Genomic DNA, 16,221 nt, shown 5'->3' on the forward strand with positions numbered 1-16,221 from the left:
GGGGCACAGGTTTAAGGTGCAAGGGGCAAATTTAAAGGAGATGTACGAGGCAAGTTTTTTTTACACAAGAGGGTGGTGGGTGCCTGGAACTCGCTGCCGGGGGAGGTAGTGGAAGCAGATACAATAGTGAGTTTTAAGGGGCGTCTGGACAAATACATGAATAGGATGGGAATAGAGGGATATGGTCCCCGGAAGGGTAGGGGGTTTTAGTTCAGTCAGGCAGCATGGTCGGTGCAGGCTTGGAGGGCCGAAGGGCCTGTTCCTGTGCTGTAATTTTCTTTGTTCTTTGAGATCATACAATCCTCCAGTGTAGAAGGAGGCCATTCTGCCCATCAAGCCTGCACCGACCACAATCCCACCCCGACTGTATCCCCGTATCACCATGCATTTACCCAAGTTAGTCCCCCTGACACTAAAGGGCAATTTAGCATGGCCAATCCACCTAACCTGCACATCTTTGGACTGTGGGAGGAAACCGGAGCACCTGGAGGAAAGCCACACAGACACGGGGAGAACGTGCAGACTCCGCACAGACAGTGACCCAAGCCGGGAACTGAACCCGAGTCCCTGGCGCTGTGAGGCAGCAGTGCTTACCACTGTGCTGCCATACAGATAGTTCCAAGAAAAATAGGGTGGTAATAGTAGAGGACTTCAACTTTCCCAACATTGACTGGAACAGCCATAGTATTAGGAGTTTGGATGAGAGAAATTTGTTGAGTGTATTCAGGAAGAATTTCTCATTCAGTATGTGGATGGCCTGACTAGAGAGGGGGCAAAACTTGGCATCCTCTTGGGAAATAAGGAACGGCAAGTGACAGAAGTGTTAGTGAGGGATCACTTTGGGACCAGTGACCATAATTCCATTAGTTTTAAGATAGCAAAGGAGAATGATAGGTCTGGCCCAAAAGTTAAAATTCTAAGTTGGGGCAAGGCCAATTTGATGGTATCAGGCAGGAACTTTCAAAAGTTGATTGGGGGTGTCTTGGCAGGCAAAGGGACAGCTGGTAAGTGGGAGGCTTTCAAAAGTGTGTTAACCAGGGTTCAGGGTAAGCATATTCCTTTTAGAGTGAAGGGCAAGGCTGGCAGAAGTAGGGAACCCTGGATGACTCGGGATATTGAGGTCCTGGTCAAGAAAAGAAAGGAGGCATATGACATGCATAGGTAGCTGGAATCAAGTGGATCCCTTGAAGTGTATAGAGTATGAGTAACTAGGGAGAGAGTAGGACCTCTTAAGGATCAACAAGGTCACTTGTGTGCGGATCCACAAGAGGTGGGTGAAATCTTAGATGATAATTTCTCATCAGTATTTACTGTTGAGAAAAGCATGGATGTTAGGGAACTTGAGGAAATAAACAGTGATGTCTTGAGGAGTGTACATATAACAGAGGTGGTGGTGCTGGAAGTCTTAAAGCGCATCAAGGTAGATAAATCCCCAGGACCTGATGAAGTGTATCCCAGGACATTGTGGGAGGCTAGGGAGGAAATTGCAGGTCCCCTAGCAGAGATATTTGCATCATCAATAGTCACAGGTGAGGTGCCTGAAGATTGGAGGGTGGCAAATGTTGTGCCTTTGTTTAAAAAGGGCTGCAGGGAAAAGCCTGGGAACTACAGGCCGGTGAGCCTCACATCTGTAGTGGGTAAGTTGTAAGAAGGTATTCTGAGAGACAGGATCTACAGGCATTTGGAAAGGCAAGGACCAATTAGGGACAGTCAGCATGGCTTTGAGAGTGGAAAATCATGTCTTACAAATTTGATTGAGCTTTTTGAAGAGGTAACCAAGAAGGCAGATGAGGGCAGTGCAGTCAACATTGTCTACACGGCCTGGGCAAGGGCTTTGACAAGGTGGTATAATGGGCAGTGAAGAAGGTTATCTCGGATTGCAATTGATCAATTGGGCCAGTGGGCTGATGAATAGCAGATGGAATTTAATTTAGATAAATGCGAGGTGATGCATTTTGGTAGATCGAATTGGGGCAGGACTTACTCAATTAATGGTCGGGCGTTGGGGAGAGTTATAGAACAAAGAGATCTAGGAGTACAGGTTCATAGCTCCTTGAAAGTGGCGGCACAGGTGGACAGAGTGGTGAAGGCATTCGGCATGCTTGGTTTCATTGGTCGGAACATTGAATACAGGAATTGAGACGTCTTGTTGAAGTTGTACAAGACATTGGTAAGGCCACACTTTGAGTCCTGTGTACAGTTCTGGCCATCCTATTATAGGATATTATTAAATTAGAAAGAGTGCAGAAAAGATTTACTAGGATGCTACCAGGACTTGATGGTTTCACTTATAAGGAGAGGCTGCATAGACTGGGACTTTTTTCCTTGGAGCGTACAAGGCTGAGGGATGATAGAACATAGAACTTAGAAAAGCTACAGCACAAACAGGCCCTTCGGCCCACAAGTTGTGCCGAACATGTCCCTACCTACTAGGCTTACCTGTAACCCTCTATCTTACTAACTTCCATGAACTTATCCAAAAGTCTCTTAAAAGACCCTATCGAATCCGCCTCCACCACCACTACCGGCAGCCGATTCCATGCACCCACCACCCTCTGAGTGAAAAACTTACCCCTAACATCTCCTCTGTACCTACTTCCCAGCACCCTAAACCTGTGACCTCTTGTGGCAACCATTTCAGCCCTGGGTAAAAGCCTCTGAGAATCCACTCTATCAATACCCCTCAACATCTTATACACCTCTATGAAGTCACCTCTCATCCTTCGCCTCTCTAAGGAGAAAAGACCTAGCTCTCTCAACCTATCCTCATTGCCACCTAATCCAGGCAACATCCTTGTAAATCTCCTCTGCACCCTTTCTATGGCTTCCACATCCTTTCTGTAATGAGGCGACCAGAACTGGGCACAGTACTCCAGGTGGGGTCTGACCAGGGTCCTATACAGCTGCAGCATTATCTCCCGATTTCTAAACTCAATTCCTCTATTGATGAAGGCCGGTATTCCATACGCCTTCTTAACCACAGCCTCTACCTGCGACGCTGCTTTGAGCGTCCTATGAACCCGGACCCCAAGATCCTTCTGATCTTCCACACTGCCAAGCGTCTTACCCTTAATATTATATTCTTCCATCCTATTCGACCTGCCAAAATGAACCACCACACACCTATCTGGGTTGAAGTCCATCTGCCACTTCTCCGCCCAGTCTTGCATCTTATCTATGTCTCGTTGCAACTGCTGACATCCCTCTACATTATCCACAACCCCACCAACCTTTGTGTCATCAGCAAACTTGCCAACCCATCCTTCCACTTCCTCATCCAGGTCATTTATAAAAATCACTAAGAGCAAGGGCCCCAGAACAGATCCCTGGGGCACTTCACTGGTGACCGACCTCCATGCTGAAAAACCACTCTTTGCCTTCTGTGGGCAAGCCAGTTCTGAATCCACAAAGCAATGTCCCCTTGTATCCCATGCCCCTTCACTTTCTCAATAAGCCTTGCATGGGGCACCTTATCAAACGCCTTGCTGAAATCCATATAAACTACATCTACCGCTCTTCTCTCGTCTATGTGTCTAGTTACATCTTCAAAAAATTCAATTAGGCTCGTAAGGCATGATCTGCCTTGGACAAAGCCGTGTTGGCTATTTCTGATCATACTATTCCTCTCCAGATGTTCACAAATCCTGCCTCTCAGGATCTTCTCCATCAACTTACCAACCACTGAGGTTAGACTCACTGGCCTATAATTTCCTGGGCTATCTCTTCTCCCTTTCTTGAATCACGGAATCACATCCGCAATCCTCCGGAACCTCTCCCGTCTCCATTGATGACGTAAATATCATCGCCAGAGGCTCTGCAATCTCTTCCCTCGCCTCCCACAGTAACCTGGGGTCCATCCCATCCGGTCCCGGCGATTTATCTAACTTGATGCTTTTCAAAAGCTCCAACTCTTTCCTAATGTCCACATGCTCAATCTTCTCTGTCCACTGCAAGTCTGCACTGCAACTACCAAGATCCTTTTCCACTGTGAATACTGGAGCAAAGTATTCATTGAGTACGTCTGCTATTTCTACTGGTTCTATACAGACTTTCCCACCGTCACATTTGATAGGTCCTACTCCTTCACATCTTATCTTCTTGCTCTTAACATAGATTGCCTTGGGGTTTTCCTTTATCCTGTCTGCCAAGGCCTTCTCATGCCCCCTTCTTGTTCTTCTAATTTCCCTCTTAAGTTCCTTCCGACTATATACTCTTCTAGATTTCTAACATTACCTAGCTCTCTGAACCTTTTGTTTATAAAGGCCAATGTACCAAAGGCACTCTTTACGACCCTATCCACCTGTGACGTCACTTTTAGGGAATTCTGTACCTGTATTCCCAGATCCCTCTGTTCAACTTGATGGGCTGAATGGCCTCCTTCTGCACTGTAGGATTCTATGATTCTATGAAGCAGGAGTAGGCCATTCAGCCTTTCATTTTGATCATGGCTGATCATCAAATTCAATATCCTGATTCCCCCTTCCTCCCATAGCCCCTTGATCCCTTTAGCCCCAAGAGCTATATCTAATTTCTTCTTGAAATCAGACAATGTTTTGGCCTCAGCTACTTTCTGCGGCAGTGAATTCCACACATTCACCACCCTCTGGGTGAAGACATTTCTCCTCACCTCAGTTCTAAAAGGTTCTACCCCTTATCCTCAAACTATGACCCCTAGTTCTGGACTCCCCCATCATCAGGAACAATCTTTCTAAATCTACCCTGTTAGAACTTTATAAGTTTCTTTGACTGTGGGAGGAAACCGGAGCACCCAGGGGAAACCCACGCCGACACGGGGAGAACGTGCAAACTCCGCACAGACTGAAGACTGGAAATCGAACCCAGCTCCCCGGCGCTGAGGCAGCAGTGCGAACCACTGTGCCCATAAAATTCAGCACAGACTGAGCTTTTATTCATCCGTGGGACATGGGCGTCGCTGGCTGATCAGCATTTATTGTCCATCCCTAGTCACCCTTGGACTGAGAGCCTTACCAGGCCATTTCAGAGGGCAGTTGGGAGTCAACCACATTGCTGTGGGTCTGGAGTCACATGTAGGTCAGACCGGGTAAGGACGGCAGATTTCCTTCTCTAAAGGACATTAGTGAACCAGATGGGTTTCTCCGACAATGGTTTCATGGTCATCAGATTCTTAATTCCAGATATTTATTTATTGAATTCAAATTTCACCAGCTGCCGTGGTGGGATTTGAACCCGGGTCCCCAGAACATTAGCAGAGTTTCTGGATTAATAGTCGAGCGATAATACCACTAGGCCATCGCCTCCCCACTCCCAACTCCTATGTATCTTCCGTCATGTCTGGGCTGGTTCTCCAAGTGAGCCGCCGAGCGCCTGTGTCCCACCTCCACTCCCCTCCCCCGCCCGCCCGCCCTCCCCCATAACCCAGCCCCCTTTTACCTCCACAAACAACAGTCTGGCTCCCCAGAACGGACCAGAGACTGCGATCGAAAGAACCCATCGCAGTCCCTGCGACGACACGCCAAGGGACCGACACGTGGCCTGTTTTACGCAATGCTGGATTTTATTTAACCGAAATCCAAAACATTCAACACAGGCTCAGGTAAGGTGGGGAGGAGGAGGATGGGGACGGGAGGGGAAATCAAAATCACTAACATCAGCAGAAACACCCCCTTCGTCCTGGCAAGCGGGCACAGCAAGCAGTTACCCGAGCGGGCGAGCGATACAGAGGAACGGACAAATGTTCCGGAGAGACGGCTTCAAATCCCGGCAGGGTGGAGCCAGGAGCCAAAATTCCTCGGGCCCCGGAATCGAAAGCTGAGCCTTGTCAACGACACTGGTGAGGGCGCACGGGGTCGGTCCCATGGGGCGCACTCTCGGTGCTCTCTTCCCAAGCAGTGTAAATTGTTGTTAGAGTCCCCAATTGGTTCTTACAGCGAATTGTCCAGATTTTAGCCGTTAATGTCCTCCGGGGAGAAGATAGGGAGGTGTGCGCCATCCTTATGCCCGGCCTGGTGCTCTGGAAACAGCTGAGGGAACTCAAGATTGGTGGAGGAGATGGGGAAGAAAAGAGAGGGAGAGAGAAGGGAGAAGGAGGGAGGGAGGGGGGAGAAGGTAAGGGATAGGTCGATGCTGGTGGCTCAGTCCTGGATGTGGCCCACGGCGGCGATGACGGTGGCGGGGCCCAGACTGTGTGCCCGCTGGTGCCGCAGCAGGTAGGAGGAGCGGGTGAAGCCCTTGCCGCAGGAGGGGCAGACGAAGGGGCGCTCACCGGTGTGGACCCGCTGGTGGGCCAGGAGGTGGGCCGACATGCGGAAGGTCTTGGGGCAGCGGGCGCAGCGGAAGGGGCGCTCGCCCGTGTGGATGCGGCGGTGGGACAGCAGGTTGGAGCTCTGGGTGAAGCCCCGGCCACAGAGCGGGCAGACAAAGGGGCGCTCGCCCGTGTGGATCAGCTGGTGGGTCAGCAGGTGGGAAGACATGCGGAAGCCCTTGGCGCAGACGGAGCAGCGGAAGGGTCGGGCGTCGGTGTGGACCTGCTGGTGCTTCTTCAGCTCCTCGGCGCTCTTGAAGGCCTTGCCGCAGGCCGGGCAGGGGAAGGGGCGGGCGTCCGTGTGCACCCGCTGGTGGGTCAGCAGGTTGGAGCTCTGGGTAAAGCCCTTGCCGCAGAGCGGGCAGACAAAGGGCCTCTCCCCGGTGTGGACCCGCTGGTGGGTCAGCAGGTGGGAGGGTTTGGTGAAGCCCTTGCCGCACACCGAGCACAGGAAGAGCCACTCGCCCGAGTGGACCCGCTGGTGGGTCAGCAGGCTGGACGACTCGGTGAAGCCCTTGCCGCAGGCCGTGCACAGGAAGGGCCTCTCCCCCGTGTGCACCCGCCGGTGGATCTCCAGCTTGGACGGGTAGCTGAAGCCTTTGCCGCACTCGCCGCACCGGTGGGGCCGCTCCCGGCGGCGGGCGGCCGCCACCAGGGCCCCCCCGGCGCCTCTGCCCCGCCGTGCCCTGGTGCCGGGCGGGCCCCCCTCTAGCCACGCCGCCGCACGCAGTCCCCCCACCACCATCACCTCCGCTGCCTCCTCCTCGCACTCAAACACCTCTCCCTCCACGCCGAGCGGTCCGCACTGCTCCTCTGGTGCTGCGCGCTTGAGAGGCTCCGCCGCACCCCGAGGTGAGGCCTCACTCCGATCCCCCGCTCGCTCCTCCTCCATCGTCTGGTCCTCCTCCTGCCCTGTTCAGCAGCACAGAGACACAATAACAAAAGACAAGTCAGTCCTCAAACATCTGGCATTCAAAGCCAAACACGTCACTTCACCGGCCACCCAAACCTATCAAATCTGCCCAAGACCACAAGAAGCTACAAATGTAGCCCAATCCACCACGCAAACCAGCCTCCCAGCCATTGACTCTGTCTACACTTCCCACTGCCTCGGAGAAGCAGCCAGCATAACTAAGGAGCATACGCACCCCGGACATAACCCCGGGGATCTCATAACGATGTATAAAATGCCAACAGGACTAGACAGGATAGATGCAGGGAGGATATTTCCGATGGTGGGGGGGGGCGTCCAGAACCGGGGGGGTCACAGTCTGAGGATTCGGGGTAGACCATTTAGGATGGAGATGAGAAGACATTTCTTCACCCAAAGGGTGGTGAGCCTGTGGAATTCATTACCACAGGAAGTAGTTGATGCCAAAACATTGAATGTATTCAGGAGGTGGCTGGATATAGCACTTGGGGTGAATGGGATCAAAGATTACGGGGAGAAAGCAGAGTTAGGCCATTGAGTTGGACGATCAGCCATGATCCTAATGAATGGCAGAGCAGGCTCGAAGGGCCAAATAGCCTCCTCCTGCTCCGATCTTCTATCTATTTAATGTTTCTTCCACCTTCTTGATTCCGGAGTTGAGATGGAAGGTTTATGAGGAGAGACTGAGTAAACTGGGACTAAACCCATTGGAATTCAGAAGAATGAGGAGAGATTTTATGGAAACATATAAGATTATGAAGGGAATAGATAAGATAGAAGCAGGGAAGTTGTTTCCACTGGCGGGTGAAACTAGAACTAGGGGGCATGGCCTCAAAATAAGGGGGACAGATTTAGGACCGAGTTGAAGAGGAACTTCTTCACCCAAAGGGTTGTGAATCTTATCAATAGAATCATAGAAACCCGACAGTGCAGATGGAGGCCATTCGGCCCATCAGGTCTGCACCGATCACAATCCCACCCAGGCCCTATCCCCATATCCCTACATATTTACCCGTTAATCCCTCGAACCTACGCATCTCAGGACTCTGAGGGGCAATTTTTAACCTGGCCAATCAACCTAACCTGCATATCTTTGGACTGTGGGAGGAAACCGGAGCACCCGGAGGAAACCCACGCAGACACGAGGAGAATGTGCAAACTCCACACAGACAGTGACCCAAGCCGGGAATCGAACCCAGGTCCCTGGAACGGTGAAGCAGCAGTGCTAACCACTGTGCTACTGTGCCAAATCTGTGGAATTCCCTGCCCAGTGAAACAGTTGAGGCTACCTCAGTGAATGTTTTTAAGGCAAGGATAGATAAATTTTTGAACAGTAAAGGAATTAAGGGTTATGGTGAGTGGGCGGGTAAATGGAGCTGAGTTCACGAAAAGATAAGCCATGATCCTACTGGATGGCGGAGCAGGCTCGAGGGGCCAGATGACCTACTCCCGCTCCTAGTTCTTCCACCAGGAAAACGGTACAAAAGTCTGAGGTCACACACCGACCTACTCAAGAACAGCTTCTTCCCTGCTGCCATCAGACTTTTGAATGGACCTACCTTATATTAAGCTGACCTTTCTCTACTCCCCAGCTATGACTAACACTACATTGGCACCCTCTCCGTTCCTTCTCTGTCTGTATACCGCGCAAGAAACAATACTTTTCACTGTATCCCAATACATGTGACAATAGATCAAGTGACAAAATATCAAAAGGGCCATGGTAAATGGTCCCTTAGTGTCCAAAGATCGAAACATAGAAACTAAAAGCAGGAGTAGGCCATTTGGCCCTTCGAGCCTGCTCCGCCAATCATTCTGATCATGGCTGATCATCGAATTCAATATCCTGATCCCTCCCTTCCCCTCATATCCCTTGATCCCTTTAGCCCCAAGAGCTATATCTAATTTCTTCTTGAAATCACACGTTTTGGCCTCAGCTACTTTCTGTGGTAGTGAATTCCACACATTCACCGGGTGAAGTAATTCCTCCCCACCTCAGTCCTAAAAGGTTTACCTCATCCTCAAACTATAACCCCTAGTTCTGGACTCCCCCACCATCGAAAACATTCTTTCTGAATCGACCCTGTCTAATCCTGTTAGAATTATATAAGTTTCTATGAGATCCCCTCTCGCTCTTCTAAACTCCAGTGAATATAATCCGAACCAACTTAGTCTCTCCTCATATGACAGACCTGCCATCCCAGGAATCAGCCTGGTAAACCTTTGCTGTGCTCCCTCTATAGCAAGGACATCCTTCCTCAGATAAGGACACCAAAACTGGACACAACACTCCAGGTGTGGCCTCACCAACGCCTTATACAACTGCAGTAAAACAGCCCTATCCCTATAATTATGGGACATGGGCGTCGCTGGCTGGTCAGCATTTATTGCCCATCACTCGTTGCTCTTGGAAGGCAGTTGAGAGTCAACCGCATTGTTGTGGTTCTGGAGTCACATGGAGGCCAGACCAGGCAAGGTCGGCAGATTTCCTTCCTTAAAAGGAGATTAATGAACTAGATGGGTTTTCCTGACAATCAACAATGGTTTCATGGTCATCAGTAGATTCTTAATTCCAGATTTCTTATTGAATTCAAATTTTACCCTCTGCCATGGCGGGATTCGAACCAGGGTCCCCAGATCTTGCTCTGGGTCTCTGGACCACTCATCCAGTGACAATACCACCATGCCACTGCCTCCTGAGTCGTTCATGGAATCACAAAATCTCTACAGTGCAGGAGGCGGCCATTTGGCCCATCGAGTCTACACCAATCACAATCCCACCCAGGCCCCACTCCCGTAACCCCATGTATTTACCCCGTTAATCCCCCTGACACTAAAGGGCAATTTAGCCAATCCACCTAATCTGCACATCTTTGGACTGTTGGAGGAAATAGAGGGATATGGTCCCGGAAGGGTCGGGGGTTTTAGTTCAGTCGGGTAGCATGGTCGGTGCTGCCTTGGAGGGCTGAAGGGCCTGTTCCTGTGCTGTAATTTTCTTTGTTCCCTGTTGTTCTTTGAAACCGGAGCACCCGAAAGAAACCCAAGCAGACACGGGGAGAATGGTGACCGTAGGCTGGAATTGAACCCAGGTCCCTGGCGGTGAAGCAGCAATGCTACCAGACCCCCCCCCCACATTAGGAAGACAAATGCAATGTCTGTATTCATTGAGAGGACTAGAATACTAAAGCATTCACGTATGGGGAGGCGATGGCCTAGTGGTATTATGACTAGACTATTAATCCAGATCTCAGCTAATGTTCTGTGCACCCGGGTTCAAATCCCGCCACAGCAGCTGACGAAATTTGAATTCAATAAAAGAATCTGGAATTAAGAATCTGATGACCATGAAACCATTGTCGGTTGTCAGAAAAACCCATCTGATTCACTAATGTCCTTTAGGGAAGGAAATCTGCCGTCATTACCTGGTCTGGTCTACGTGTGACTCCATGAATGAATGAAAAAAAACTGTCTGCATTAATAGCACTCACACCATGTATCTGAATGCCAGAAGGCCTGAGCCCCCTATAAACCATTGCTGGAAAGATGCATAGGGCATACTTGATGTACATACTAATAGAACACATTAGAGGCGGCACAGTGGTTAACACTGCTGCCTCACAGCACCAGGGACCTGGGTTGGATTCACGGCTTGGGTCTCTGTGGAGTTTGCACATTCTCCTCGTGTCTGCGTGGGTTTCCTCCGGGTGCTCCAGTTTCCTCCCACAGTCCAAAGATGTGCGGGTTAGGGGGGTTGGCCATGTTAAATTGCCCCTTAGTGTCAGGGGGACTAGCTCGGGTAAATACATGGGGTTATGGGGATTGGGCCTGGGTGGGACTGTGGTCGGTGCAGACTCAATGGGCTGAATGGCCTCCTTCTGCACTGCGGGGTTCTATGATACTGCTGAGGCTGTATAAGGCTCTGGTCAGACCACATCTGCAATATTGTGAGCAATTTTGGGCCCCGTATCTAAGGATGGATGTGCTGGCCTTGGTCCAGAGGAGGTTCACAAGAATGATCCCTGGAATGAAGGGCTTGTCATATGAGGAACGGTTGAGGACTCTGGGTCTGTACTCGTTGGAGTTTAGAAGGATGAAGGGGGGATCTTATGAAACTTGCAGAATACTGAAAGGCCTGGATAGAGTGGACGTGGGGAAGATGTTTCCATGAGTAGAGACTAGGATCCGAGGGTAGAGCCTCAGAGTAAAGGGTCTCACATTGCCACGTTAAAGTCCAACAGGTTTATTTGTCATCACGAGCTTTTGGAACGCTGCTCCTTTATCGGGTCAGACTCACCTGATGAAGCAGCAGCGCTCCAAAAGCTCATGATTCCAAATAACCCTGTTGGACTTTAACCTGGTGCTGTGAGACTACTTACTGTGTCCATCCCAGTCCAACACTGACATCCCCACATCGGAGTAAAGGGATGACCCTTTAGAACTGAGATGAGGAAGAATTTCTTCAGCCAGAGGGTGGTGAATCTGTGGAACTCATTGCCACCGAGGGGGCCAGGTCACTGAGTGTCTTTAAGAAAGAGATAGGTAGGTTCGTGATCGATGAGGGGGGTCAAATGTTACGAGGAGAAGGTAGGTGAATGGGTTTGAGAAACTCGTCAGCCATGATCGAATGGCGGAGCAGACTCAATGGGCCGAATGGTCTAATTCTGCTCCTATATCTTATGGTCTAACTTTTCACCCTCGTGCTTATCAAGAATCAAAATACTCAGAGCCTCTGCTTCCACTTTGAGGAAGAGAGTTCCAGCCTGGGAGAGAAAACAATTCTCTTCACCTCCGTCTGAAATGGGCGAACCCTTACTTTAAACAGTGACCCATAGCTCTAAATTCTGCAAACTTTGGAGCAGTGAGTGCAGTTCTGGTCACCACACTACAGAAGGACGTTGAAGCTTTGGAGAGAGTGCAAAGAAGGTTCGCCAGGATGTTACCTGGTCTCGAGGGTATTGGTTATGAGGAGAGGTTGAATAAACTAGGATTGTTTTCACTGGAAAGACGGAGGCTGAGGGGCGACCTGATAGAGCTCTACAAAATTATGAGAGACATTGACAGGATGGATAGTCAGAGGCTTTTTTCCCCGGGTGGAAGTGTCAATTACAAGGGGGCACAGGTTCAAGGCGAGGGGGGGAAAGTTTGAGAGAGAGGTGCAGGGGAAGTTTTCCAGACAGAGAGTGGTGGGTGCCTGGAACGCGCTGCCAGGGGAGCTGGTGGAAGCAGGCATGTTAGCAACATTTAAGAGGCATCTGGATGGGTACATGAATAGGGAGGGAATAGCGGGATACGGACCGAGTAAGGGCAGAAGGGTTTTTTTTGTAGTTTAGTTAGGGCATCATGATCAGCACAGGCTTGGAGGGCCAAGGGCCTGTCCCCCTGCGTTGTGCTTTTCTTTGTTCTCTGTTTAAGAGATCTCCCAGTCTGATCCTACCTTCCATCTCCTAGTCCATCGTCCGTCACATCACCCCAGGTCCATCTCAAAGAAAGTGCGTGAAATTGAGGATCTGGGGGTTCAAGTCCATAGCTCCCTGAGAGTGGCCGCACAAGTAGATAGTGTGGTAAAGAAGCTGTATGTTATGCTTGCTTTTATTGATCGGGGCATTGAGTACAAGAGTCAGGATGGTTAGGGCGGACTGAGAACTGCGTTCAAATCTGGTCGCCACATTACAGGAAGGATGTAGAGGGTTTGGAGAAGATGCAGAAGAGGTTTACCAGGATGCTGCCTGGATTAGGGACTATGAGCTATAACGAGAGGCTGGACTAGTGTTGTTTTCTCTGGAGCGGCAGAGACTGAGGAGAGACCTCATAGAAGTTTATAAAATGATGAGAGGCGTAGATAGGGTTAAAAGTCAGAATCTGATGGAACAATGGAGTTCAATGCGGAAAAGTGTGAGGTGATTCACTTTGGAAGGAGTAACGGGAGTACTGGGCTAATGGTAAGATACTTGGTAGTGTGGATGAACAGAGGGATCTGGGTGTCCATGTGCATAGATTCCTGAAAGTTGGCACCCAAGTTGATAGGGTTGTTAAGGAGGCGTACGGTATGTTAGCTTTTATTGGTAGAGGGATTGAGTTTCGGAGCCAGGAGGTCATGTTGCAACTGTACAAAATTCTGGTGCGGCCGCACTTGGAGTATTGCGTACAGTTCTGGTCACCGTATTATAGGAAGGATGTGGAAGCATTGGAAAGGGTGCAGAGGAGATTTACCAGGATGTTGCCTGGTGTGGTGGGAAGGTCTTATGAAGAAAGGCTGAGGGACTTGAGGTTGTTTTCGTTAGAGAGAAGAAGGTGAAGAGGTGACTTAATAGAGGCATACAAGATGATCAGAGGATTAGACAGGGTGGATAGTGAGAGCCTTTTTCCTCGGATGGTGATGGCTAGCACGAGGGGACATAGCTTTAAATTAAGGGGTGATAGATATAGGACAGATGTCAGAGGTAGGTTCTTCACTCAGAGAGTAGTAAGGGCGTGGAATGCCCTGCCTGCAGCAGTAGTGGACTCGTCAACATTAAGAGCATTCAAATGGTTATTGGATAAACATATGGATGATATTGGAATAGTGTAGATTAGATGGGCTTCAGATTGGTTTCACAGGTCGGCGCAACATCGAGGGCCGAAGGGCCTGTACTGCGCTGTAATCTTCTATGTTCTAAAGTTTGAGTTTATTTATTACTGTCACAAGTAGGCTTACATTAACACTGCAGTGAAGTTACTGTGAAAATTCCCTAGTCGCTACACTCCGGCACCTGTTGGTACACTGAGGGAGAATTTAGCATGGCCAACGTACCTAGCCAGCACATTTTTCAATCTGTGGAAGGAAACCAGAGCACCCGGAGGAAACCCACACAGATACGGGGAGAATGTGCAGACGCCGCACAGACAATGACCCAAGCCGGGAATTGAACCCGGGTCCCCGGCGCTGGAGGCAGTAGTGCTAACCACTGTGCTACCCTGCTGCCACACTTTGGGGAATCAACCCAGAGTTGAAATGTCTAATATTGGGGGAAAGTTGAAAGGAGATGTGAGGGGCAAGTTTTTTTTACACAGAGAGTGGTAGGTATCTGGAACACGCTGCCGGGGTAGTGGTGGAGGCAGATATGATAGGGGCATTTAGATAAGCACATTAGTCCAAAGATGTGCGGGTTAGGTTGATTGGCCATGTTAAAATTGCCCCTTAGTGTCCTGAGATGCGTAGGTTCGAGGGATTAACGGGTAAATATGTAGGGATATGGGGATAGGGCCTGGGTGGGATTGTGATCGGTGCAGACTCGATGGGCCGAACGGCCTCTTTCTGTACTGTAGGGTTTCTATGACTTCTATGATTAATGTGCAAAGAATAGAGGAATATGGACCAAGGGCGGGCAGAATGGATTAGTTTAATTTGGCGTCATGTCCAACACAACATCGTGGGCCGAAGGGCCTGTTCCTGCACTATTCTATGTTCTATAAATTAGGGTTTCTGCCTCTCCCATCCATTCAAGCAGCGAGTTCTAGACCCTCACCACTCTCTGGGTGAAAATATTACTCAAATCCGCTCCAATTCTTCTACCAATGACTTTAAATCATTTCCCTCTGGTTACTGAGCTCCCTGCTGAGGGGAAACATTCATTCGACCTGGAACACCTCAGACTGACACACAGCTCAATTCACTATCCCCTCAGCCTCCGCTGTCCCAGTGAAAACAAACCCAGTCTCTCCAATCTCAGCGCATAGTTAACATTCTGCAAGCTGAGTATCAGAAATCCCTGGACCCTCTCCAGCGCGATCACATCCTCCCTGTAAGGTGGTGACCAAAACTGTCTGCGCCAATACAGCTGTGTAACCTCCCTAAGCCCTGACAACCCTCCCTATCTCTGTAACCTCCTCCAGCCCCCACAATCATCTCTTTCTTTGCAACTTCCTCCAGACCCTACAGCCCTCCTCATCTCTGTAACCTCCCTCAGCCCCAACACTCCTCCGTACCCCTGCAACATCCTCCAGCCCCCTACAACCCTCACTATCTCTGTAACCTCCTCCAGCCCTACAACTCTCCCTATCTCTGTAACCTCCTCCAGCCTCTACAACCTTCCCTATCACACTAATCTCCCCCAGTCCCTACACCCCTCCATCTCAGTAACCTTCTCCAACCCCTACACCCCTCCCTATCTCAGTAACCTCCTCCAGCCCCGACAACCCTCCCTATCTCTATAACTTCTTCCAGCCCCCAAACTCTCCCCCTCTCCCCACCCCCCTTTCTCCCCCACCTCTTTCAGTCACATTGCAAATCTCCCTCCCTCCCAAATGCATATTGCAATCCTCCCTCCCTCCCTCTCAGCCACCCACCCCCGACGAAACATTAAATATTTTACTCACAAAGGACGTTTTCTTCAATAACAATCCCTCTTCAAAATCCAAAATGAACGGAGTTGCGGTATTGGCAGCAGCAATAAAAAAATATATAGACAAACGATTGAGAAACAAGAGTGTGTGTGTTTGTTTGCTATTTCTATTGACAAAACATTCCCTCCGCTCCTACTTCATTCAAACAAAGAGAGATGGAATCTTCTTCTGTGGGGGGAAGGGGAGTCCCGCCCCTTTCCCCCCACCACCTCCCATTGGCTACCCACACACCCAGCTTCCTGCCCCCTTATCCAATGGGGATTGGACCAGAGCTCAAGTCAATCATTGGTCAGATTTCCTCTTCCATGTCGACACAAGAGCAGGTCCTCAGAATTCAAGATCAAAGTTGATTTGTTGGTGCACATGTAGGCTCACATAGAGGTTTACAGCCTGGAAACAGGCCCTTCGGCCCAACTTGTCCATGCTTTTTGTAACCACGAAACTAGTCCCAATTGCCCGCGTTTGGCCCATATCCCTCTATACCCATCCTACCCATGTAACTGTCTAGATGCTTTCTAAAAGACAAAATTGTACCCACCTCTACTACTACCATCTATTCACCATCTACACTTCCCGCTGCCACGGCAAAGCAGCCAGCATAATCAAGGACCCCACGCACCCCGGA

General features: G+C 49.9%; 1 protein-coding gene across 1 annotated transcript; it reads right to left on the minus strand.

The window, feature by feature from the left end:
• Positions 1-5,634: 5,634 nt before the first annotated feature.
• LOC144480961 (uncharacterized) lies at positions 5,635-15,728 on the minus strand. The gene is made up of 2 exons (XM_078200579.1): positions 15,570-15,728; positions 5,635-7,195 (listed from the first exon to the last, which is right to left on the minus strand). Exon 2 carries the CDS (start codon positions 7,173-7,175, stop codon positions 6,114-6,116), a length of 1,062 nt encoding a protein of 353 aa, XP_078056705.1. The 5' UTR covers positions 7,176-7,195; positions 15,570-15,728; the 3' UTR covers positions 5,635-6,113.
• Between the last annotated feature and the right edge of the window lie 493 nt (positions 15,729-16,221).

Source organism: Mustelus asterias, chromosome 30 (assembly GCF_964213995.1).
Source record: "Mustelus asterias chromosome 30, sMusAst1.hap1.1, whole genome shotgun sequence".
Taxonomy (NCBI): domain Eukaryota; kingdom Metazoa; phylum Chordata; class Chondrichthyes; order Carcharhiniformes; family Triakidae; genus Mustelus; species Mustelus asterias.